Genomic DNA, 26800 nt, shown 5'->3' on the forward strand with positions numbered 1-26800 from the left:
ATGAGATTTAAGAATCGAACCCCTAACTTTAGGATGATACGGTGAGACGGTGAGCTTTTTACCATTGAGACATAGGGAAAGACTAGTCGAACTCGGGTTGTCCATTGTACATCCGTCCACTCTAAGTCCTAAGTCCCTCTCGATCTAACGTGATGAGTCGAACTCGAATTTGCTTCAAAAACTGAACGTGGTGAGGCTTTGGAAGCCATTAACAAGACCTCCACCATTAAACTAAAATGAGCACACCTTCATCTTCTTCACTCAAAGCACTTACTACCATTCTCAACAGAACTGCATCAACTACATTGCAATCCACTTCTTTCTGTTTCTCCTCTTCCCCTCTCTCTCACTGTAATTCCCTCATTTCTCTCTCTCTCTCTCGTTTTTTTTTTTTTTTTTTTTTTTTTTTTTTTTTATATTTTTGAATAATTTTCGCAACAATTTGTTACTAATCCCTCATCTTTTCAATTATTTTGCAGGGAATTATTTGGTACATAAAAGACTGTTATCATCCTCATCTTCAAGCATATGGGCATCAAAATTACCCTTATCATCTCATGATTTCCAATACAATTCAAGTGTTTCTGTGAGAAAGTTTTGGACTTTCTCTCCCCTTTGCATGGGTCGGCGTTCTTGTAAGATTGCTGATAGAAAGGTATCACATTTCGGCTTTCGGTTACCCATTTCGGTTTTTAATGCTTTTTTGAATTGCATTTTAATTGATACTTGAATGTAGTTAGTTCATTTTCATGATCTTGATTTGGGTTTTCGGCAGAACATAGGTTTATTCAAGATTATTGTTTTTTGTTTGTGTTTTGTTATTGGGGGTGGCTCTATTGTAGGGGTTGCCCACCAAATGTTCGATGAAATGTTTGAGACGTATTATGTTACAAGCGTCTATTGGTCGCAAGGTTGAAACACGCAAAATTGCTGTGCGCCCCCTGTTTTTATGATTCAAGTTTTTATGGACTATAGTGTACATGTGGAAATTTCTCCTTAGACACTAGGTTCATTTCGCCGTATAATAGGTACTCCACAAGACCACAATCCACATGTTTTAGACAATGGTTTGTTCCATGGTTACTAGATTCGCTATGAATACTCTCTTATCTATTCGCATTCGCTCTTACAGAATGTCTGTTATGTGTACTTTTATTAAAAGTGAAAGGATAGAATTCACTCTTAACGATTTGTGATTCATAGGGTACCGAAGCGAATCCGTAACTCTGGGTTGTTCGTTGTTCTCCTTGTGAAAGTTAGTGTAGAGAAGACAAAGCTTATGGTTTACAAATGATGAATTGGTATTGGCAAGTTCTTCAAATGTTGTCTAGTTTCGGTAGTTTACTACTCCCTCCGTCCCGGTCATTTGGTTACCTTTGGTTTTGGCACAAAGACCAAAGAAAGAGGAGGGGGGCAATTATTGGTTGACAATTGGACCAAATTGAGTGTGGAAGATCAAATTGCCCATCAAAAGCATTCCTATAATAGAAAGGTAAACAATTGATTGAGATACCCAAAAACGGAATAGGTAAACAAATGACCTGGACAGAGGGAGTACTTGTTTGGATCTTGAGTATTCTTTCTGTTATTCGTCCTATTGAGCGATTTTTAGCAAATTTTAGATCTCTCCTGACTATTCTTTCTGTTATTCTTTCCGCAAGTCTATGTATTGTCCATATAGCTTTTTAGCAAATTTTAGATCTCTTCTATCACACTCGTGTTTATTAGACTACCATACTTGTAGGAAGATCGTCATCAATATCTCTCTATATATGTTAAGAATTACATTAAAGGATGCATACTTCGAATCATGCTATAGATGATTTTTGTTGTATGAATGTGTGATTCTTCATTTTCCCATTTTGATGGAGTTGACATATATTGATTGAACGTTGATTGTTGCCGTCCATCATTAAATTGTACTCAAATATGAGTGGTTAAATTAGTGATTGATTAATCCATGGCGTGCCCATAACTTTGGTGATTTGGTCCTAATAGTGATTTATATGAACATGGAACCTTTTCAGGGGGCTCAAAATCTTAAGAGAGCGAAGCTGTGCTCAAAAATTGGCAAGCAAGTTGTTTCTGCGTAAGTGATCTGAACCTGACTGTTTGATTCTTGGTCATTATATATTGGAAATTAATAAAAATGGAATTCCTTGGGTTGTCGTTACGTTCCATCGTTAGACCCTTTTTGCTTAGATCTATTTCCCATTTGATGTTAAATAGATACTGTGTATATTAATTAGACGATTTAGTGGTTTCGATGTTAAGAGGCTTTGTCTGACTTCAGATGAGATGGCAATTAGTTCCTAGGAATGATGAAAATTTTCTTGCAATTATTTACTTGAATTGGTGTCCCAGAGATGGATAATGCAAGTGATGTTAAGCCTTAACAGTTTTTCTGTCTCAATTATCAGTTTTTAAGTAGTATCAGAAATGTTCCAAATTTGTTCATAAATTGTTTCCAGCATTTTTTTCGTGCAGCCGTAGCTTAACTCGCTATTCTTGAGATAGATAACAGAAGTAATTTACTCTCTAACAATTTCTCTTGTCAAATGTCCGATATACTTGGATTGGCGCAGTATCAAGAAAGGAGGCCCTAATCCTGCTTCCAATTCCTTTCTTCTTACTATACTAGAGAAAGCCAAGGAACTTGATGTCCCCAAGGATATAATTGAACGAAATATTAAGAGAGCATCAGAGAAGGGACAGGATGCCTATATTGAGAAATCCTATGAGGTTTGTGGCCTCGTTGTTTACTTCAACAGTTCAACTATACATTTTCCTTCTTATTCCTTTTTTTTTTGGGAATTGATGATTAGTCATAACATAGTATTCCTTGAATTTATTAGGTTTACGGATATGGTGGAGTAGGGTTTGTTGTTGAGGTTTCAACAGACAAGTTAACCAGAACAGTGCCATTTATCCGAGAGGTGGTGAAGAACTGTGGTGGCAAGATGGCAGATTCAGGTTCTGTCATGTTTAGATTTAGACGTGCACGGATAGTTAACGTGAAAGTCGATGACGCCGAAAAGGATCAGCTTCTTGAAATAGCTCTGGATGCAGGCGCTGAAGATGTGATTGAACCCTCAGATGATATAGATGACTCAGATGAAGATCAGTCAGTTAGGTAATTAATGCGGACTTTTTCTCTATATACTTCCATAATCTCATTTATATTGTTCCCATTTGACTTTGGTGGTCAACCAGTGTTGACTTTGATAGATATTTTCTTAATTTTCAATCAATAAGTCTCCCTTGTGAGTTGTGACATAGACTATCCGTCACAAGCGAGTGACGGGTCGGGCATACCATATTATGTGAATATGGGTAAATGTGACCCATTTTGCAAATGTGTCATTCCGTCTCTATTTGAACTATGTCACCATGAACATTGACAAATGTTACCATTTTTTTCGAATATGTGACCACTTCAGTTATAAAAAACATACAATTTTGTTCATCTCTAAATTCATGTGACCGTACGAGAGTACAATGTCACCATTTAACATACTACTACGTATTTGTTTTCATTTTAAGACTAAGGTGGTCACCTTAAAAGCTACGGGGTATTACATTTCCAAACTAAGGTGGTCGCATTTTTTTTTTTAACCATAAGAGAGTACAAATGTCACCATTTGTATTCATATATGTTATCATTTTAAAATTAAGGTGGTCACATTAAAAGTTACTCCCTCCACACACCTATTTTCACCTTATTTCAATAAAATACTCCGCATATATATTAGAGAAATGGGGTGAAAACTTATGTGCGGAGGGAGTATTACATTTTCAAACTAAAGTGGTCACATTTTGATGACCATAAGAGAGCATATAATGTTACCCTATCATTAACATTTGAGAGTGTAAATATATAGTTTTAATTAAATGTTAACAATTTCAGTTTAAATGGTAACATAACATAATGTTAACAAAGGAGACTAATATGTGACCACATCAATAGTAAATTACTACAAACTATTTTTCAGCCAACTTGCACACAATCCAACCCATTTCATTGTTAAATGGTAATATTCGACCCGTTTTCGGCTTGTGACGGATAGTGCATGTCTACAATGAGAATTTGTGATTTTCAATAGTTACAAAACTTGCAACCTTTTAAAAATGATAATATGAAAATAACTACTTCAGTAAATAAAAAATGACAATTTTACATTGCATTGCTATACATATTTGGAAAAATTAATGGTCAAAGTGTCAAAACCTTTAACAAAATTAAATCAGGACAAAAAATTTGGGATGGTGTTAGCAGGGACGAAGCCAGGAAAGAAATAATAGTAACAAGGCCCGATTTTACATATTTAGATTTCTGAAAATTAAAATATATATAGTGTTTTTAAGAGCGTTTAATAGACTCATTTTTCAAGTCGTTTTGATAACTACACTCATTCCTCATATAATGCACTTTTAAGAAAAACAAATACAGTACGTCTCTTGTTAAATGCTCCTATAATAATTTAAGGCGACGATAAAATTGTAAAAGTGTGAACTACTATAAAAAGTACGAAGCATTTGCATTTACTACTTTTTCATGCAAATCCAAGTATATTGACCCATTACTTTTTTTTAGGTTATTATAAATTGACGTAGTTTTTAAGAAATTTAAACAAAATAAGAAAAATTGCAGGAGAGACAAAAGGCAAATTTACACAAAAAAAGCCTGCATGGTGCTTCAAACACTAGACATCTGTATTGATGTATCATGGTATCATTCACATTACTTTTGAACCACTCTCTGGCCAAGCGCCCAGCGGTAGCTCTGCCCCGTGGTGTTAGTATTGTGTTGCTACGGGAAATCAAGTTTAGAATAATAGAAAATAACAGAAATTGAATGAAACTCTTTTTTCCTATGCATTCAAATGGCTAAAAACTCTAGGCTCCTTATACATTTTATTTTCCCCTTTTTGCTAAAAGTATTGGGGATGTCATACATGCTCAAGCTTGTTATGTATGGCTATGTACTCTGTCTTTAAATTCTGAAGAATACTTCTTTTAATTCTTTTATGCAGATACTATAAAATTGTAAGCGAACCGGAAAATTATTCTGCTATACTGTCAAAACTACGTGATGAGGGAATAAAATTTGAGACTGATAATGGTCTTGAACTACTTCCAGTAACTCCAATTGAGGTATGATATCAATCTTTATTAAGTTGGTGTGCTCTGTTAACTATTGTGCTGTCAAAAATTTAGTTTAATAATAATGTGAATATGTGAAAGCTGATCGCGGATGCATCACCAAATTCAGTTTTCAGCCGTGTTTCACCTCTGCTCTATGTGAGCCAGAGTTATTTAAATGTTTAGTTTAGTGTAAGAGTGTGTGTGTCTTTTTTAAAACAATTATTCTTAAAGAATTAGAAAATAGTATTATGATATTGATGTTTCAAGTCAAAATTTTACTCGTAACATTTATTTATCCTACCTGTTTGTGACTTCGATGGAAGATCGTGTGCGAAGCTGTTAACTATGTGTAGTGAGGATTATTAGCTCCTCCCAAATTTATTGTCCGTGTTTGACTTCGATGGTCAATTTATGTTAAATTTGACCATGAATTTCTTTAAATTTGACAAAGTAAAAAAATCTATGAAGTTTGGTTATCGAAATAGCTGCTTTCATATTTCAATTTTAAAAAGTTGCAACTTGTATGATGTGAGAAAATATTGGTCAAAGCCATAAATGTGTCACCATCCAAGTCAAATGGGACAATATAAATGAATCCAAAAAGTACTAGTTTGCCTCTGGTTTTCATGTTTGACCATGTCTTAAAAAGGGCTTTTTACATGAAGCATTCTCAGAGTGCGCTAGATGGCGACAAATGGCTTCTGCCTAATCAGTTTCTTATTAATGAAAGGAAAATTGAGGAGTGAAGCAGTGGCTACAATTTGTGTATGCGTGAATTTCTTTATCGATTACTTTGTTGCTATGTCCATACTCTTGTGGATTATTGTTGATCCTAGGAAATTTCAAGTGAAACTCTGAAAGACAAGAGCCATTATCATCTTTCAGATTGTAGGGAGAAATAAAAGCGCTCATCTTTGTGAAAAGCCCAAAGAAGTAAGGTGTTGAAGTTTTAACACAAACTCCGTATTTATTACGATGAAAAAGCTTTTACAATCTCTTCTTATTTATCCTTGTAAATTTTCATTAAATTGAGGATGGTGAAATTACTTGTAACTTCTGGGTGCACTCTTGATGATCTTCTGTTTGTAACAAAATTGCTTCGTAATCTTTGGGATAACACTAGGAAGGGTATGGGGATCGAGTGAAGAAATTGAACCCAAAACGCATAGGTTTTTGAAATTATAGTTAACGTTAGTTCAAGGAGTACAGAAAATTCTTAATTTACAACGCCGCCGTGCTGCCTTGGGTATGAAGTATCATCTTCGCGTCATTTGTGTGATACTGTGATTTCTATGTTGCTGCTTGAGAATATGGACTTTGGCGAACAACTCTTATCTGGCTTCTCGATGGATAATAATGCACTCATGGCGATTGGTTGAACAATTCTCATCTAATTTCATTTCTCATTAAAATTTTCATATTATTTTTATGAGGATGACTTGCTGAGCCATATTTTCTAATAAATGGGGTAGTTAATTAGTTATTCTTTGAGTTTGTGTTAATTGGTATAGGGCTCGTTTACAATGATCTGTGTTGGTGTCACGCTGTAATAACATGCGAGTGTCCTCCCGAGCAGGTGGATGACGAAGCCATGGAGTTGAACAAGGAGCTGATGTCTCAACTGCTTGAACTTGATGATGTCGATGCAGTTTATACTGACCAGAAATAATTAGGCTCGAATAAGTTCATCTGGAGATGATGCTTTATCTAAGCTTACTCTTATTGTAGGCGGGTATCACCGGCCTTCAGCCCTCATAGTTACTGCACTTGCGTCTTGTTAGTCAGGTTCAACTTCTACTTTCTCAATAACTCATATTGTTTTTTCACTTTTGTGAAGTGAGATAACATAATATAGGTCACCCAGTGCCATTGGTATGACTTGCTTATCAAATTAATATGGAAAAACTGCAACTCGTTATAAACTTATAACACACTTTTTTCAAACAACTACTGTATATAATTTTTTGGTCCTGAACAACTACCTAATATAGTAATAAGGCATATTGTTGAACGGTACAGTCTGCTACTAAAACCCTCGTTATTGATCACAAAATTGTAATCCGACCTTTTTTCTCTTATCACTCGTCCGAAAAGCCACACTCAGATTTTCCCCCCAACTCTTATTAATCAAGTGAGAGTTAAGGGTAAATGATCATCCTCTAAATCCACATAGAAAAGAAGCAAATTTGAATTATATTAATATCCGGACGATTGGCATGCCATCAAGCGAGGTTAATTAATCCAAATTAGTAAATGTGTACCTCAAATTTTGTACAAAATGCAATCCAGGTGATGTACTGTCCAAAGTAGACCTGTCAAAACTCGACCCGACCCGACCTGAAAACTCGGCCTGTCCGACCCGTTTTCCTTAGGGTTACAAACCCGGATTTTTCGACCCGCGACTCATTTGACCCGAACTCTAAATGACCCGTTATTTTAGGGTCGAGACCCGATCCGAACGGGTCGACCCGTTGGATCAAGGGAAAATCATGAATTTTATTAAAAATATTAATATTAATACGGAAAATTCACGTGGTGCCCTCAAACTTTGCCATTTTTCACGTGGTACCCAACTTTTTAAGTTTGTGCACATAATATCCTTGAAATTTGATTTTCAAGCACAACGTGCCTTTTTATCGTTTTTAAAATTTTCGATTGGTCATAAATTATAGATCAAAAATCGGAATTGACTAATTTTTTTTTTCAAATTGATTACCTCTTCGAGATCTATAAATTGATAAAACGAAAATGGTCATTCGGAAATTTAAGATCAAAGATATAGTTAATTTGAGATTTTCGTTAAAAAAAATCGTATAAAATGTCAGTCGACAATTTTTTTTTTCACAAATCGTAGATTATGACGAGATAATCATTTTAAGAAAAAATTTTGGTCGATTCTGAATTTTGTTCTAGGAGTTATGCGCAATTGAGTTTTTTTATAGCGACAAAAATGACATGTTGTGAATAAAAATCAAACATGGAGGGTATAATGTACATAAACTTAAAAAGTTGGGTACCATGTGCAAAATGGAAAAGTTCGAGGATACCACGTGAATTTTCCGATATTAATATTTATATATTATATTTGAAAATATAGTTAAAATTTTTTTTATTACTTAAATTGCAAATTCAACTAAAAAGTCAATTTTATATAACTTTTATAATATTTAATAATAAAATAATTATTAAAAAACTTTATTTTAATAATTATGTCAATATAATTAATGTAAATGTTGAATATGATTAAAATAATAGTTTTAAATATGTTTTTCTTTTTTAAATTAAAAAAATCGTTTAAAAAAGACGTTAAAAATTATTTCTTGACCCGTATTTTGACCATAACCCGACCCATGACCCGTATGACCCGACCCGTATTCTGGCCCGACTCGTATGACCCGACCCGCATGACCCGTTTGACAGGTCTAGTCCAAAGTCATCTTGAAATTTCCTAGATGCATAGCTTATAATGACATATATCTAGGAGTTAGGGTTTATCGAATTAGATGTTTCGTTGGGCTTGCTTCAAATTGAGTTTTGTCATGCGGATTTAAGCTTACAATGATGATAGCAAATGTCGATAATCCTACTTAGGTTTGGGAGCTCCGTCCTGTCGCTGCTCTTATTCTCCCAGTTTCTTTGGATATGATCATAATCTGATTGAGATATTACTTTGAAATTGTCTATTTGCAATAAGATGAAAATTATGTTCCAAGAAGGTGGTGATTCCAGTCATTCTCCTTTGAAGGAGTTTTGAAGGTGAGAAGGGTATTAAAATATTCTGGGATGACGGAAATTGATCAAGTGGTAGCAAATATGACCGTGGGCTTGAGTCGAATACTGTACATTTCGGGACAGTTTTGAATTTAATCATGTTTGGGGTTGATTCGGGTTATTGCAGGTCATTACTGTGATTGTTTTTAGATCTCAAGTATAGACATCAAGTGTGAATGTGAATTTTATATTAGCGTTTTTCAGGTTGGGTGGTCGGCCTATTGTTTCAAGCAATGTCAGTTATAATCCAACAAAGTCTATTGGATCCTGTCATTTCGGGTTACGTTAGGCTTTTACAACTCCAAGTATGTCGGGTTTGGTCTTTTTTGGTTTGTTAAGTATGACAATTGCAGAGATTTTGTACTCCTCCGTCTTCTTGTCTTCCCTCCAAATTCTCTAATCCAACCAAGACCGTAGTCTCGAGATTGATCAACCTAGAATTGTAATGGTCTTCCTTGAACCCAAATGAAATATTTACATTAAATAGTAGGGAGCAAAGAAAGGGAAATATATACGCAAAACGGTAATAGTACAGAAAAGTATTTACATTTACTGCTTCATATATAGTAGCTCATAATATACATCTCTAGTACTGCTATACATGAAAATATGAAATGATAAATGTATATTTATACAAATGTTCATTATTTATATATTATACTCGTATTATATATATATACACATGTACAAATACAAAAAAAAAAAAAACAAAACATATATTGCTTAAATACAAGTTTTAGAAAATAAAAGTAGGATTAGTGTCGTAGGCTTTAATCCATGGGAATCCAGCATCCATGCAAACCATAAGGAAGACCATATGGAAACTTTGCTCGAGCAATCTCTTCAAAGGTTGAGCCATCTAGAATCAATGCATATCCTTCTCCATTTTTCCCACTTACCACTGTTATCACCACTCCTGCACATTTCACCCGCCCCTTAATTTTAAGTCGGTATCTATTTACGAATATATTATTGTTTTTTTTTTTTTTTTTATCTATTTACGAATATATTATTAGCCATTCTTTAATATGATGGAGTAGTTTACGTAGTATGTTTAAGTGTTTAACCGTGTTTTTCGAATACTAAGTACATACCATCGTCTTCTTCAGTTGCGCCTGGCCGAGCCACGAAGAACGGCTCAGAAGGAATTGAACCCTCCTCATGCCAATTTTTGGCTTTCTTTTCAAACAAGTCAATCTGCACCAAAGGAACCAAAGCTATTTATTTGTCATGTTGTATATCAAAAGGTGGAACATTATGAGTAGTTCTGGAAAGGTGTATACAATAGTATGTACCTTAGTAATGGTATTGGGAAAGTTACAAGGTCTTCTAGCTCCACAAGCATAGGCGTACCGATATTTCTTGCCCAAGTAGGCGGGGTTTATACTACACATGTCTATGCCTCTTCCATGTTCCTCTGCATCCACTGCGGTCTCTAGCTTCCCGTATGGCATCCCATCCATTGGTATTATGAATCGACCAACCCTGCAATTGTATTTATGTTTATAATAGTAATATTATGGACACCGTGACTTAATAGTACCGGTGACACCCTATTATTCATTTTTGAAAGTGTGAAGTGTGCACGTACCTAGCATTCGGAAGCACATCTTGACCGGTAGAGGAGCGCAAATTGCTCAATCTAAGCTTGTCAAGTATAGAAGTATCGGCGTTGTGTTCACAACAATCTGCAACTATTGCTGTCACATTCCCTTCTTCGTCTTTCTCCTCGTACGCGTTTATAAAATGGAATGTCAAGAATAATGGCACCTCAACCGTTGCCACCTACATTTCAATTATACAAACTTTATATTTTTGAAGCTTTTATCATACAAATTATACGAGTAGCTTTTATATTTTGTCAATTTGTAGGAAACCCGGATGCTTGAGCGTGCATTCGTCTAAAGATCGTTTAGGGTGTTTAGCGTCTAATCATTCATATAATTTTTAGGAATAATGGTCTCCTTTGATTTTGGTTAGCGGTTTTTCTTTCTAATTGATCGAGATTTTGATAATATTTTTTCATATGATCGCCGCAGCTTTTTACTTCTAAAAGTTTTACAAAATTGATGCAAAACTTACCAAGAGACCACTCACTCTATGCATAACATGCAAAAAGGCCTTGGACTCAGGGTGCCACTCAAACTTGTAAAGTGGTGTAGGCTTAGCTCTTAGCAAATTCCTAACACAATATCTCAAGGGCATTTCCGGTACGATAATATAATTTTCCGTAACAGGGAATGAGTGGACCCACCCAGGAGTGGGTCCACCACGACAGTTTATTCGACCAATAACCCGTCGACCGTTTTCTCCAGCTGCCATCCGAACAACTAGGTAGCCGGGGTGAACCAAGTCCGGAAGCAAAGTCAAGAATTCATCATCGGTCACTATTGGATGAGCCGAGTGCAAGAGTAGCCTTCCAAAAGGGTCATTGAACTCAAATTTTCCCAACGTTTCCAATGTGTTAGGGTCAATTACTATAGATCCTTTTTGTGTCTCAGTCAGACATACTACTCGTCCATCACCAAGCTTCACCACACCTATATTTGAGACATAGTAAAAAGTTGTTAAACTTTTAGTTAAGAAAATGTTTAGTTAATACCGTGTAAGGCGGTTTTACACAAATTTATCGTAAAACGAGATCTTTTAGTAACCACTTTTACCCACTAATAAGACCGTGTTTGGATCCGTTTTACAACTATATTAGTATAAAACCGCCAAGACTTGCAATGTTTTCTTCTCAAAGTTTTCGAAATATATTTACCTGTATTGGCATTATCAGTAAGCGACGCACCAGAGAAGAGGCTAGCCAGGTCGCCAATATAATCAAGAAAATTATTTGTTTTAGGACATTCAGAAAATTCACGGTAACATATTTTGCCAGTATTCTTAGCGGCCTTGTATGCATCGGACTCGAGTTGGCGGTGACCGGCAACAAGCCTACCGTCCTCAAAATGAAGCTTGACAAGAGTGGAGTAGCCATCAAAGAGATGCCTGAAGTGGTGGTCTCCCATATGCCATAACCCTGGCCCATTTCTTAGATATGTTCCCCGCTACATTCAACATTATATTCGTTTTGGTTAATAAAATATTGTCCTATACATGGTTAAATATCCTTAAAATATATGATGGACGTATTGCTAATATACTGTAACATGTTGCGACGTATTGCTCATGTGTTGCTCACTAATCATACTATTATGTCACTAATGTGCTGCAATAAGAGACATAATTATTGGTTGGACGGCTTTTTGGAAGCCATATCTTCGTTTATTGGGTTGGTCTCCTTGAGGCGGACTATTTCTGTCTAAAATAATAAAACGGGGTCGGGTTTTAAGACTGTTTTATAGTTAAATGTGACCACTTTTGAAAAAAACGTTACCAATAGCTGTAACACTAGCTAATTGGTCCATTGTGGTTACAATTGACCATAAAATAATCACAAAATTCCGTCTTATTATTTTAGACGAAAATGACACTTTTGAAAACAAGAATTTGCGGTATTTATTTATTTTCAACAATATAATCTCTATTCTCAAGTATATTTAAACTAATTTGATACTCCTTAATATATTAAGACTAATACCGGACAATTAAATTGATTTCTAATAAACTCAATCTTTTGATCGATTTATTTAAAACATACTACTCACTTTTTATGTGAGACAATTTGATTTGGTGCATGTCAAATACTGTATATGTTGTATATGTCAAGATGTTTACACTTTATTATTGTGTTAGGAGTACTTTAGTCAAACGCGTGTAAACAATCTGTTTATTATTGTGTTAGGAGTACTTTAATCAAATGCATGTAAACAATCTGTCGAGGTTGAGGTAGTACTTCGGTTTTAGCTTGAAAACTAAAGTCGACTTACAAAGAACTGAGTCCTATAACAATTCTAATAAGTCGATATTAGAAACTACGGAGTAATAAACTTAAGATTATTGCAATAAGAATTTAATAAAAACTTGACTTACGAGCCATAAGGGTAGTTCTCCTTCTACTTGAAGTTCCCCTTCCCATCTTTCTTGCCTAATGCTTGTCCATGCAGCAAGACTACTTCCACCATCACAAGTTGCTTCTTTCTCCTCCTGTTTAGGAGGCGCAACCACAACCGGTGGTGGTTTAGTCGCAACATGGGTGATCGTCAAGGTGGTATCACGATTTCTAGGGGTGAAAGTATTATGGCTTACAAAGGGCAAGCAAAATCTAGGATAAACATCACATTTATCAGAGAAATGTAACGTTGAAGAACTATGAAAACTATGATTAGTTATTGTAGGGGAAGAAAACATATCTTTGATATACATAATTCAAATATTTAGGGTATTAATAACACACAAGTAGTTGTGATTAGGGTTGATTGTTATTTGTTAGTTGTTAGGGAACCAAGTTAGCACCAAGGGTATTTATAGATGACTAATGGAGTATATTGCTATTTAAGGAGTACTATATATCGCTTGTGAAATGAATTTAAATATGCGTGCACGGTATATATATCGTTTTTACATTTTAGTATATTTATTATAGATTTTAAATTGGCATCTCATGAATTTTCATATTTTATCTCATTATATTTGATTTTCGGAAAAAAAATCATTGCAAAACTATTCAAGACAGCTCATTAATATCATGAAATATGTATTTTAATGAAACCAAGATTTTAAACTCAAATTCATGATTTCATTTTTTTTTAATAATATACTAATGAATGTTTTTTTGGTCACATATATACGAAGTAAGTATACATCAAGTCATTTTTTAAGAATAATGTCAATGAGATTTAGCAATTTATAGTTTATATATAGTTCTATACTAATTTTATTTTATTTTATTTAAATGAAAGATTATAGTTTAAATTATAGTTTGATGGAAAAAAAAATTATTTATCCAAAGGATAATAGTTTAATGCATGAAAGAAAATCTCATTTGTTTCCTTATTTAAATTAGTGCATTTTGAAAGTAAAACTTTTCATATTACTAATTCTCTTAGTATATAGAAGATTCGAGTATTAGTAAAAAACTTGGAAAATAATGTGCCCAAACGAACGCTTGAAGTGGTTATAAATTTTTGGTAAACCGAACGCACCCCGTTTATCCTACCCCCAACTCATAAAAATATTAAAATTATTAACATTTTCTATAAATAACTGTCTAATATTATCGACTAATTAAAATTAGACTTCTAGCTACTAGTTAGAGTGCATCATAATGTGGTACTTCCGGTGTAACCTATGAATTGATTTTCCTTGATGTCAGCATACATGGAAGCATAAGTCAAAAGGGAATAAGATATTCTCCATTACCTAAAAAGAAATAGATTGAGAATCTATTGATGTAAAACTACTCGAGTTTTAACGATTTTTAAAGTAAAATTGTTGCAGAATAAAAATAAAATAAAAAGAATATGAATTAGCTGTGAAAATCTCGCAAGACCCCTCAATTAAAATTAGATATGTGAAAAACTCTCACCCTCGCAAGGACTTAAACTAGACACACGATATTCAACCTCGCAAGGAAGAATATATTCACTAAACTCGCAAGTTTCGAGAAAGGTTGCTCGCAAGCAATTAAGCATAAACTTAACTCAACTCAATATAATCTATCTAGAATTAGGAAACTAAGCTTTCCTAAATAAATTAGGAAAGTATTACACCAACTCGACTTAGGAAAATATGATAATCCTATTTGTACTCAAAAGTATTTATTACCTAAATATAATTAAACTAAGATATGACTCCTTGCGGAGAAGTCTCGACATCTCTGCCTTGGATGCCAAGTAAACACCTGAACACGTCTGAACAATACTGAAACATTTTGAACAGTCCTTGAGAGTGTTCACTTCCCTCGTTCTGACTGATTCCTTTAATTTCCAAGTTAGCGTATTCACTTGACTTGAGCCACTCTTAAATCCTACAGCTAATTTGGAAATGTCTTAACTTGTCAATACTTCGTTATCACTCATTGCTCCTGCATCATCCATTTTTCTCAACGTCAAAATCGTATTTCGATGGAATCTTACGACTCTATATTACTCCCTCCCATCCAAATCAAAGGTAACACTTCAATATAATACTCCTCACATATATTGGAGAAGTGTTACCTTTGATTTGGATGAGAGAGAGAGTAATACATAAAAATAAAGGAATAATGGAGTATAGATGACAATACAATTGTGAATTTTACATAATGTGAGTTCAAAGGACACACCTTAGAAAATAAATGTAATATTGAGTAATACTCTGTGTCCCGGTCTACCTTTTTCATTTATAGGTATCTTATTAATTTGTTTACTTTTTTATATTGAGAATATTTTTGAAGGGTAATTTGCTCATCCACATAACCTATTGTCCACTTATCAATTAATAACATTAGCCACTATGGTCACCTCCCCTTTCCTTGGTCTTTAATTTGTGTTAAAACTAAAAGTAAACAAATAATCGTAACGAAAGGTGTAATATTTTTCTCAAGTTATTAGAACTATTATATTAGTACGATTGATTAACATTTAACACTGTCCTTCTAACCTCTCTGTATTGTGTATTATAGTTTACAAATTTTATATATAAAACTAATTTTGTGACTCGTGAAATTCACGGATTGTTTTGTTTCTAGTGTAATACTTTAGTGATTTAATACAATAACATACTACGATCAATTCAATTTACGGTTTTCATGTTTTAAGGGTTGTATAAATTTAATTAGTCTTTCATACAACAGTTTATCAAAAATAAAAATGTCATACATTATATATACTAAGATACCCATATCAAAACTAAAGTAACTCAATGCAAGCTAAAATGAATAAATAATATAAGTATTCATATAATCAAATTAAACAAAACTATATTATCAAACAAAGATACCCAAAGATAGAGCACCCTCACAAATTAGATATCAAAATTTCATCAACAATTCTGAAAATAACATAAAACACACAATTAGAAATGTTATGAGAAAACTAACATTTCATAACCCCATAAAATTGAAGCTAATACAATAATAAATTGCGGAACTAAAAATTTTAAAGCAGCAACAACTTGAACAACAATTGGATCATTATTGCCGAATACTTCACCTATTAAACAATATTATACAAAAAGTGCTATGTCATCCCCTCAAATTTTCCACCTTTTAGCCATATATTTCAAAATATATATAATAAATGCTCAAAAAATTATTAATCATCCACGATTCCACGTTGATGTCACCAATCTTTAGTCAGTATGTAAAATATTGCTGTTTAATCAATCTTAGTATTTCACTTCTCCTTATAATCTTCTTTTTTCAATAAATAATACCTATTAAAAAAAAGTAACACAATAATAGTGGAATTTGTTTTATTCAATATGATCGTTATTAACTTTGTTTCACCTTAAGTAATGAAAAAAGGAGGGATTGATAATCAAATCGTAGAGATGTAAGTATATTTACCTTGGAAGAGCTTAACACAATAAATAATCTTGATAGCACCTAAATGAGAACAAAACAAACACATACGCGAAATTAAAAATGTGATAAACACTTCATAACCCAATGAAACTTCCATAAAAAAAATAAAAAAAATTAGTTAATAATATCGGTGACAGATACCATTCTACTAACGATAGAGATAAGAAATTTTTTGCTTACAAATTTTGCCTTCCATAAAAAATATATAAACAATTGAAGATACGTTTTATGCTATTAAATATTATTTTTTCATTATTATCAAATTTAATATAGGTATAAATAAAGATCAAGTTCATGACTTTTGAGCATCCATTTTTCATTATTATGAAGTTTAATATAAACATAAATATGGGAAAATGAGAAATGGTATGTAAAAGGTTTGCATTATTATTATTATTATTATTATTATTATTATTATTATTATTATTATTATTGTTATTATTATTATTATTGTTATTATTATTATTATTATTATTATTATTATTATTATTATTATTATTATTATTATTCTTATTGTTGTTGTTGTTGTTGTTGTTGTTGTTGTTGTTGTTGTTGTTGTTGTTGTTGTTGTTGTTGTTGTTGTTGTTGTTGTTGTTGTTGTTGTTGTTGTTGTTGTTGTTGTTGTTGTTGTTGTTGTTGTTGTTGTTGTTGTTGTTGTTATTATTGTTGTTGTTGTTGTTGTTGTTGTTGTTGTTGTTGTTGTTGTTGTTGTTGTTGTTGTTGTTGTTGTTGTTGTTGTTGTTATTGTTGTTATTGTTGTTATTATTGTTATTATTGTTATTATTGTTATTATTGTTGTTATTATTATTATTATTATTATTATTATTATTATTATTTTCTTTTTTTTTCTTCTTACAAACTCCACTTTGCATGAAAGTCATTTAAAAAGTTATCTTGTATATGTAAATAAAATATGACATATTGATGATGATAGATATTTTGGTTTTCCTTTTAATTATATTTATAAATTTGTAGATATTAGTATCTTTATAATCCAAATTATTAGATTTTTTATTTACTACATATCAGTTTTAGCTACTATCTTTATGGTTAAGGAGGAGTTAGATGAACAGATTAAATGATTTAAATTATGAGAGTAAATTCTTAATTTATTTTTATAATTTAAATCATGATCTTATGGTTTCCACACAAAAATAAATATTACTAAACCTTATAATGAGTTTTAATAAATTTATTAAAGTAACCTTAATATTAACAATATAAATAAATATAATTTAATTATGATAATCCTACATGACAAAAAATTAAATGTATTAAGTTGCCTTTTAACTATATAGTTAAAATATGACATATTGATGATGATAGATATTTTGGTTTTCCTTTTAATTATATTTATAAATTATAAATTTGTAGATATTAGTAACTTTATAATCCAAATTTTTGGATTTTTTATTTACTATATGAGACTTTTTAGCTACTATATTTATGGTTAAGGAGGAGTTAGATGAACAAATTGAATGATTTAAATGATGAGACTAAATTCTTAATTTATTTTTATAATTTAAATCATGATCTTATGGTTCCCACACACAAAAAAAATATTACTAAACCTTATAATGAGTTTTAATAAATTTATTAAAGTAGCCTTAATATTAACAATATAAATTAATAGAATTTAATTATGATAATCCTACATGGCAAAATATTAAATGTATTAAGTTGTCTTTTAACTATATGTTATAAATTATATAAATTTATAAATGTGGCATTCATAATGCACGCGTGGCTTTTTCTTCGCCTATGTGGCTTTGTCTACGTGGCCTTTTAAGGTTACCATTTTAATATAATTATATAGATTTGAATCCTAAGGGCGCAAGCCGTTAATTCCCCAACATATATAAATTTTACTTTTGCTAATCAGTTTATAACAAATTCAATGAGAATTTGTGTTATAACATAACATTTGATAGTTTGAAATGCATACATATACAGTTATAAATTTTGGGTCTCAAGCCCTTAATTAGGTCTTTGTTATCAACTTAATGATCTTGAGGTCCTAAATTTATATTCCTATAAGTAAAATCTCAAACTACGGTACAAGTGGACAATGCATGCATTAAAATGTCATAATTTACATTTGGAATTCAAATGAGTTTCGCAAGGAGTATTAATAGGAAACAAAATACTCCATCCGTTCCGGTTAATGATTGTTATTTGATTTTGGCATAAAGATAAAAAAAAGAGGAAAGAGCCAATTACTAAATGACAAGTGGACCAAATTGAGTGTGAGTGATCAAATTGTTCATCAAGCTCATTCTCAAAATAGAAAGGACAACAATTGATCGAGACACCAAAAAATGGAAAATGACAACAAATGACCAGGACATAGACAGTATCAATTAAAGATTAATAATTAGTTTAAATTTTCTTTTCCCTAAAAAAGTAATTAGTTTATGTTAAATCATGTAACGGGTCTGGGACGCACCCAAATGGAGGAGAGAGGGTATGTTTCACAAGTCTATGGAGATTCCACACTAAAACCAATTAACCAATTAGTTTAAATTTTCTTTTCCCTTGCTTTATAAAGTAATAAACTCTCTCCTCTTTTATCTATGTGGTACAACTCACGTATGAGAATATTGAGTTTCTTCTATTTAAAATTTGGGTTTTTCTAACCTATGCCTAGTGGGCATAGGTTAAGAAAATAAAAAAGGAAAGAAATAAATATAGTGGGCATATGTTAAGAAAACAAAAAAGGAAATAAATAAATATATATTTACTGTAAGGAAAACTAAAAGTAATAGCATATTCCAATTTCTCATAAACATATCAATTAATTCTTTCTTTTTTTGTTTTCTTATCCTATGCCTAGTGGGCATAGGTTAGAAAAACCGTTAAAATTTTATTGAAATGGTTCTCCTACAAATATTTTTAAATTGGACTCTAAGATGAAAGAGAGACGGTTAAAGGTGCCGAAGTAAGAAATTAAAATGAGATTTTCTACGGTTTACCCATGTGTTTTCCTAAATTCTAACATATATCCTTCATTTTTAAGAAACGTTTGTTATATCCCTAAACTCCAAGATTAGTACCTAAAATAGCCTAAGTATTCAAATTTGAGTTTTTTAATGGTTACATATTGTCACAAAAAATTGTACATTAATGAGAAAAGAAGATTATATTGATGGCTTTACGAATTTTGGATGAGAAATCAACCAAAATTGCCCAAATATAATATTTAAAATCGTAAAATTTTAGCATTTAGGGTATTTGTCGAAAATATTATTGAGTTCAGAAGTATTTTGTGTGATTTTGAAAAACCGAGGATATATGTTAGAATCTGAAAAAACACAAAGATACATCGTAAAAAAATGCAATCAAAATTATATATTTTGATTCACTGGAAACTATCATCATTTGTGCATTTGACATATTTATTTGCCCTACCGCAGCCAAAGGACAAACTTTATTTAGTGTTATGTTATTTAAATCATTTTATTGATTAGAGTAATATGACGAGAGTAACGAACATAATGGTTAGTAATAAATAAGTATAAAACTCACAACAAAAATAAAGTGGGTACATTCAATTGGTGGACAATAATTTGGAAATGCACCAATTATGTGAATATTTGAACTATGTTCAATCAAGTATCGTGCACTGAGCCACATGTATAGTGAAAGTGTTCAATATATTAATGACTTAATTTCAAGATTCAATCGGGTTCATTTTGGTTAACAGCTTTAATTAATTTGTGTTGTTTTGAGTGGGGTATGATTCAGGTCAAATTTAATTCAGTTCACTTGAGTGTCGAGCTATAGTTTTCATGACTTGAGAGTAAAAAATTAGCTTTAAATAGGCCTTATTTTTTTCAATTTGAATGTAATAATTCATAATACTAGTAATAAATAAAGAATCAATGAAAAAGACACCTAAATTTGAGTGTATTTATGAGAAAATAAACATTTTTCATTCAGGTAAATCGGTTCAGATATATTCAGGGCCGAGTATTATCATTGGGTTATTACGGAGTTCGATTCAGTTTCGGTTCGATTCAGTTTCGGTTCGATTCAGATTGAGTCAGGTCTCGGGTAATATTTAATTTATTCATATCAGGTGTTCGATCGATTATCAGTTCAGATATTTTCGATCTATTTTTCGGATTCGGTTTTATTTGACCAGGTCTAGGTAGAAGTGCAGAATAAATGGAAAAAATCGAAGCGGTGGCGGCGAAGAGGAGATCAATGAATTGGTCAGAGATATGTCTCTCCTCTTAATTTCAATAAATTTGCGATGTCACATGATAGAGGCGATATTACTATGGGTTTAAACATAACGGTTTGTGTGTAGTGGCTATACTGTGATTTAGTTAATTTAAAGTGTGTAATAATAATAATTAATTAAATGATGAGCGTGTGAGTTGTAAAAGGTGGGGAGATGATATTTGGAGTTGGTGACAGTTTTGGAGAGAAATCGAGGAAAGTTAACTAAAGTCAGTATGAGTCAAGGTCTGGGTCAACATGAACTGGCCCGAGATCCATCACTCAAGTCATTATAAGTATTAGGCCGAGAGATGGCGTAATCAAGTTTGAAAACATGACATGCAAAAACAAGAACAAAATGAAGAATCAAGTCTCGTTTTTATAAGGGCTGACTTCAAAAGGGCTATTTTGAGTTTTAAAGCTCCTATTGGCGCACGGTTAAGTGGAGGTGAAAACTTATGTTCTAATTTCACTACGATAGGTCACACGCCTCATTTGCGTAAGAAAGGAGGGATATATGGTTTTCGAAAGTTTGTGATGTCCAGTTACTCCCACGATGCGCATTCAAATTAAAGCTAGCGCACTTTGCGCTTTCTCGATTTGTTCTCGTGTTTTGGTTTCATTTTCCGCAATCTCTTTTCAAACCCTAACTTCACCCTTTCATTTAATTAGAACCCTTTAACTTGTAATCAAATGGGCATCCATTACCACTTGTAAGAGGCCAAATTATCTTAGGATATTTTAGTGAAAAAAATAATCTTTAGATCTATTTGGGCGTTAATCATGCTAATGGAGAGTTAATATCTTTTTATCTCGATGCAATATATATTCCAATCTTCCTAATTCTTTATTTGAGACAATTTTATTCCTTCAAATTTATTTGTTATGAAATCTTCTGTTATCAATGCTATGGTTGTTTGAATTTCTCTCTTGGGTTGGTCATCATTGTTAAGAATCATTCAAATTATGTCAATCGTAAGGGGTTTTCTGTATATGACCACGAAAAAAAGGATCATACATCAGATGTATTACCTCAAACTTTATTTGTTTTTGAGCATATGTGTATTTTTTTTTTGAGTTTATTAGCTCAGACTTTTTTTTTTTTTGGTAAAAGGTTCGAAATTCTCATTAAGTGCAAACAAACTATTACAAACTATGAACTGGTTTGATACATTACATTTTCAGATCAACAAAACTTTAAGCAAATAAAGATTTGATCCAACAAACATCTCTGCCTATTTTTATTACCATTTTGCCAGTAGATAGCTCTCATCTTGCGAGTCGAATTGATGCTCTTTAGAACAGTATCAGGACATTCTATGCAATTATCAGTCCTTGCTCTATTTCTCTGATGCCAAATAGCATACAAACAGGCTTGGATAAAAGTATTCTCCACTCTTTTCTTAACCTTGGACCACATTTTAGCCTAATCCCACTGAAGAAAACCTGAATTAGGAAGCTTGATGTTCAGGTTCCTCATCGGTTTGTAGAGAACCAATTTTGTGTATATACATTGTTGAAATAGATATAAATGTGACTCGGGAGCAAGTCCACACAGTAAGTAAAACTCATCAGGGGTAAGGCCCAATGCAAACAAACGATCTTTCAGCATCAGGGCTTCTCTTGTAATAAGCTAATTTATAAAGCCATGCTTTGGAATACACCAGTTATTCCAAACACGCTAGTGCCAGGGAACTTGTAATTGTGGTTTCCTTATCCAGTTGTAACCATTTGTGACTAAAACCCCATTAGGATGAGCATTCCACTGTCCAATAGTATAACATAATTTCTTTCATTTTACAGATGGCCTTCTAACACCAGCTTGTGTCATTCTTTGGTTTATAAGTAGACCAGCTTGTACCTTGTAAATACAAATGATTAATCCACTTTACCCATAAACTGTCAGGCTTGGTGTAAACCCACCAAACCAATTTACCAATAGATGCCAAATTACATGAGTAACTATCTCTTATATCTAATCCACCTTCACGTTTTGGAGAACAAGCCTTCTCCCAGCTCACCATTGGGGATCTTGTAATACCCCGTATTTTGATAGCATTTATGAATGGTTTTTAATGAATTAATTATGATGTTTATAATTTATAATAAACATAAGACGGAATAATAGAATAAATAAGATTAAATAATAAATAATGGTTGAGTCGGGATTTTGATTGTGGCCGTGTAAGAGCGTGTTGACCATGGGTTACTCGGTCAAAGCTAATAATAATAATAGTAATATTTATATAAGGTAATAATAATAAAAGTGGAATTTCCTAATTGCCTTTCTACCAATTATAAATAGAAAAGAAGGGGACCTTATCCTAGCATACACAATCACAAAAATTGAAAATAATTCACATAAAGGTAGAATAAGAGATCTAGAGACAAAGGAAGGAGATTTAAGATCGTATAATCGACAAAATCTAAGACCGTCTCATAATTTAACTAAGTAATGTTTTACATCGCATGTATACCGTATTTGAAGCAACCGTGCACCACCATACTAGCAACTCATGAACCGTGACTTTGGCCATAGGCTAGCTTGGACCACCGTCCCTTCACCTGACCCTGCCGTGATCGTCGACACTGACCTGGGGTGGTTAATTGGGTGGTTGTAATTGAGTGGTTGTTATGGGAGCCGTGTGATTGAAACGGTTAATTGGACCCTTAAACTTGACAGTCATGACCTGGGTTGGCATTGGTTGGCCGTGGGTGGTGGAGTCGCCCCTGGTGTGTTGGAATATGTGTCCTCCGACAATAATGCGATCACAACTGTCGATCATGATGATCACATGTTTAAATCTCATTTTAAGAATACACGTGGGAAGTAATATTTTACTGTCAACTGGTCCACACATATCAATAATGATTGGCTGACTAGAGTTTGACATTACTGTCGTGCGACGGTGGTGACCAGTTGATCCCCTTAGGTCATACCTAAAGGGTGACACTCTTAATTGTTTATTTAATTGATCGTATGTCGATACGAGTTAATTAAATTGCTTAAAATTGACGGACGATTTTGGAAGTAATATTTACGTGTCTTATTGTAATTTGATTATAATAAGATACGGTCTAAGTAATCGAATTGTTTTATTACTTAGATGAAATTATTGTTTACGGAAATAATCGAAACAGAATGAATAAATTGTTATAAATACAGAATGTTGTAGTTTATAATTCGGAAACACTTTTTCGGTACAAGTAATTATGAATTACTAGGTCATTTTAATAAGTGACATATTTCTTTTTTAATTGTTAAAAATACATTTTATATTTATAAGATGTCATGCAATATGTCACATGTGACATATTGACAAAATCACAAATAAAATGGACTCATCCATTTTATGTGTGTACCGAAATGGAGGGGATCTTTTAGAGTTTTTATTGTGTTGTATAATAAGTGGAAAATACAATAATAATAACCTAGACCTAGCCTTGCATGCATAGCTTTATCTTGGGAAGAAAAGGAGAGCATGCATTGGGCTTTCCCCCTCCCCCATGTCCGGTTTTTCCCATAAGAAAGAGCAAAACGTTTTTACTTAATTTTTACTCTTACACTACAATATAGGCTAGTGTAACATTCATTCAAAAAGATTATCAAAACTTATAGAAATATAAGAGAGAAAATACTCCAATTCTCCCCTTCTCTTGGCCGAATAAACAAGAGAACAATAACAAGCCTTTTCCACCACCATTGAGCACCAAAAACCTCTAAAATTCCCAACTATCGAACTCAGATATGCATTTCTTTTTCCATTAATTTCGACTTCGACCACCCTACCATCCTCAAACAACACTAAAAGTACAATTACCACCACTCATACGTCATCGGCAACCAATTGAAATTAGTTTATCTGGCTTATCTTTTGATGTATCTCAACCCGATTTTGATGTACCTAATATCTAGTTTTGTGTATCTATGTTAATGTACATTAAAATAATGGCTAGATACACAACATTAGTCATTAGGTACATTAAAAATTAGTGTATATTAACTGTCGTCGACCACTTTTACCAGACGTCACCGGTGATGGTGTGCGACACAAGCCACCCCAAAAAACCCAAACTCAACCAGAAATCGCCGCCGAGTTCTCACATTAAGATGCCGCCATAACTCGAATAAACAACGGCGGCTACGGTTGTTGATGCCGTTCTCGATTTAGGGGTGGTGGTTGTCGTGGGTTTAAATGTTGTTGTTGGAGGATGGTGGTGGTTTGTACGCGACCTCCGGTGAGAGAAGTTAAATAATAAGCATATGACTATGGTAATCGGCTCCTCGCAAGAGTAGTGAAGGGGATTTCATGTGTCGTCGGCGTGATTTGGGGGTCGCCGGCGTAATTTTGGGGTCGCCGACGATGAGTGCTGGTTGGGTAGTCAGGGACTCAGGTGTATTTGGTAAAATGAATAAGTAGTTGCCAGTATTGTGTTTCACGGAGTATATGCTTATAATATAAGAACATTCTCACTTTTTGCACCGAGTAGTTGTATGCACCGGATCCTATATATATATATATATATATATATATATATATATATATATATATATATATATATATATCACCTTAATCAAACCGCTGAAATAATCCCGTCAGATATACGACCTACTCGGCCGAGTGATCCTTGACAGTAACCTGATCATAAGTCACACGACGACTTACTCAATCGAGTCCCACTTACTCTACCGAGTAACTGAGGACCAGAAAACCGTGGTATTACTGTCTTCCCTCATTAAAAAAAACTTCGTCCCCAAAGTTTATACCATACCCAAAACAACATGAAACACCAACTACTCAAAGACACTAACAACAACAACTATGTCCAACTAAACAACCCAACTATAGCTCACACAAACCAACAACGCAACCATACCGGCCTCAAACTATCCAAAACACACATGCGACCATCTCCTACCCCCTTTAAAAGACAACGGTTACGTCCCTGTAACTAGACACACCTGATCAAAAAGGTGTGGTTAGCGCTCTCTCATAGTCTCCTCCGGTTCCCAAGTGGCTTCTTCCACGTTGTAATTAGACCATATCACCTTAAGCAAGACAGTTTCACCATTCCGTGTCTTGCATACCTTACGTTCCAAAATCTCCTTAGGAACCTCTGCATAAGTTAGAGCCTCATCTAACTCGATATTCTCGACCTCAAGCACATGTGACGGATCAATCACATACTTACGAAATTGTGATACATGAAACACATTATGGACCCGATCAAGCGATGGGGGTAAAGCTAGCCGATAGGCTACTTCACCTATCCGATCTAAAATCTCATAAGAACCGATGAACTTCTGGCTCAACTTTCTTCTCTTGCCAAACCTCATAACTTCCCACATAGGTGAAACTTTCAAGAGGACCTTGTCACCTACCGCAAACTCAATGTCCCTGCGATGCAAATCCGCGTAACTCTTTTGTCTATCTTGAGCTGCTTTCATCTTTTGGCGAATCAAGTGTACTTGCTCAATCATATCTTGCACCATCTATGGTCCTAAGATTATAGCTTTAGCACTGTCATCCTAACAAACCAGACTCCTACACTTCCTGCCATACAAAGCCTCAAAAGGTGCCATCCCAATGCTAGAGTGATAGCTATTGTTGTAAGAAAACTCTATCAGGTCCAGTCTATCCTCCCAACTCCCACCAAACTCCATAGCACAAGCTCGGAACATATCCTCTAGAGTCTTGATAATCCTTTCAGTTTGACCATCTGTCGCAGGATAAAATGCTGTACTAATCTTTAAGGTAGTTCTCATCAATTCCTGCAACTCTTGCCAAAATCGTGATATGAACCTTGCATCTCTATCTGACACTATATCCTTTGGTACCCCATGTAACCGTACCACATGCTTCTTGTACCCCAAATCTAGATGAATCTTACTCTAAGTATCTTTCCTTGGAATAAAATGAGCTGACTTTGTTAAACGGTCGACGATAACCCATATCATATTGTTACCCTGCTGAGTTCTTGGTAACCCAACGATGAAATCCATAGAGATCGACTCCCATTTCCAGGAAAGGCATCTCAAGTGACTGAATCTTATATTGTGGTCTCCGTTGCTCTCCCTTTACCCTCTGACAAGTTAAACACCTAGGCATGAACTCAGCAAAATCTTTCTTCATACCGGGCCACCAAAACATCTTCTTCAAGTCTTTATAGAGCTTGTCACCACCCGGATGTACCGAATAAGGAGTG

At 33.5% G+C, this 26800-nt stretch overlaps 2 protein-coding genes across 4 annotated transcripts; one reads left to right on the plus strand and one right to left on the minus strand.

Annotated features, from left to right (window-relative positions):
* Positions 1-93: 93 nt before the first annotated feature.
* On the plus strand, positions 94-10496 carry LOC141612172 (putative transcriptional regulatory protein At2g25830). 3 transcript variants are annotated; one of them, XR_012529003.1, is made up of 8 exons: positions 94-351; positions 480-655; positions 2028-2089; positions 2586-2742; positions 2856-3133; positions 5034-5154; positions 6722-6930; positions 10026-10496. XR_012529003.1 is itself a non-coding variant. In XM_074430891.1 (7 exons), the coding sequence occupies exons 1-7, from the start codon at positions 237-239 to the stop codon at positions 6812-6814; spliced, it is 1002 nt and encodes a 333-aa protein (XP_074286992.1). In that variant the 5' UTR covers positions 94-236; the 3' UTR covers positions 6815-7089. The 3 variants fall into 3 exon arrangements, 1 of the variants encoding a protein (XP_074286992.1); XR_012529002.1 differs by lacking the exon at positions 10026-10496 and adding an exon at positions 8737-9216; XM_074430891.1 differs by lacking the exon at positions 10026-10496 and having other exon boundaries at positions 6722-7089.
* On the minus strand, positions 9683-25943 carry LOC141614500 (carotenoid cleavage dioxygenase 8 homolog B, chloroplastic). Its single transcript, XM_074433246.1, has 10 exons — positions 25683-25943; positions 21842-21941; positions 16862-17030; positions 12895-13069; positions 11681-11969; positions 10999-11456; positions 10508-10701; positions 10212-10401; positions 10011-10113; positions 9683-9832 (listed from the first exon to the last, which is right to left on the minus strand). Exons 1-10 carry the CDS (start codon positions 25941-25943, stop codon positions 9687-9689), a joined length of 2085 nt encoding a protein of 694 aa, XP_074289347.1. The 3' UTR covers positions 9683-9686.
* Between the last annotated feature and the right edge of the window lie 857 nt (positions 25944-26800).

The sequence above is a fragment of the Silene latifolia genome, chromosome 11 (genome assembly GCF_048544455.1).
Source record: "Silene latifolia isolate original U9 population chromosome 11, ASM4854445v1, whole genome shotgun sequence".
Classification (NCBI taxonomy): Eukaryota; Viridiplantae; Streptophyta; class Magnoliopsida; order Caryophyllales; family Caryophyllaceae; genus Silene; species Silene latifolia.

What these genes read in the sequence shown, in the direction of transcription:
- LOC141612172 (XM_074430891.1), top strand. Translation starts at nt 237, where the DNA reads ATGAGCACACCTTCATCTTCTTCACTCAAAGCACTTACTACCATTCTC. An exon ending in GGCAAGCAAGTTGTTTCTGC is followed by an intron (nt 2,090 to 2,585) that starts GTAAGTGATCTG and finishes GGATTGGCGCAG; the next exon opens with TATCAAGAAAGGAGGCCCTA. An exon ending in TTCCAGTAACTCCAATTGAG is followed by an intron (nt 5,155 to 6,721) that starts GTATGATATCAA and finishes CCTCCCGAGCAG; the next exon opens with GTGGATGACGAAGCCATGGA.
- LOC141614500 (XM_074433246.1), bottom strand. Translation starts at nt 25,943, where the DNA reads ATGTGGGAAGTTATGAGGTTTGGCAAGAGAAGAAAGTTGAGCCAGAAG. An exon ending in AGCTATCTACTGGCAAAATG is followed by an intron (nt 17,031 to 21,841) that starts GTAATAAAAATA and finishes ACAACAACAATA; the next exon opens with ATAACAACAACAACAACAAC. An exon ending in TTCCCAATACCATTACTAAG is followed by an intron (nt 10,114 to 10,211) that starts GTACATACTATT and finishes CCTTTGGTGCAG; the next exon opens with ATTGACTTGTTTGAAAAGAA.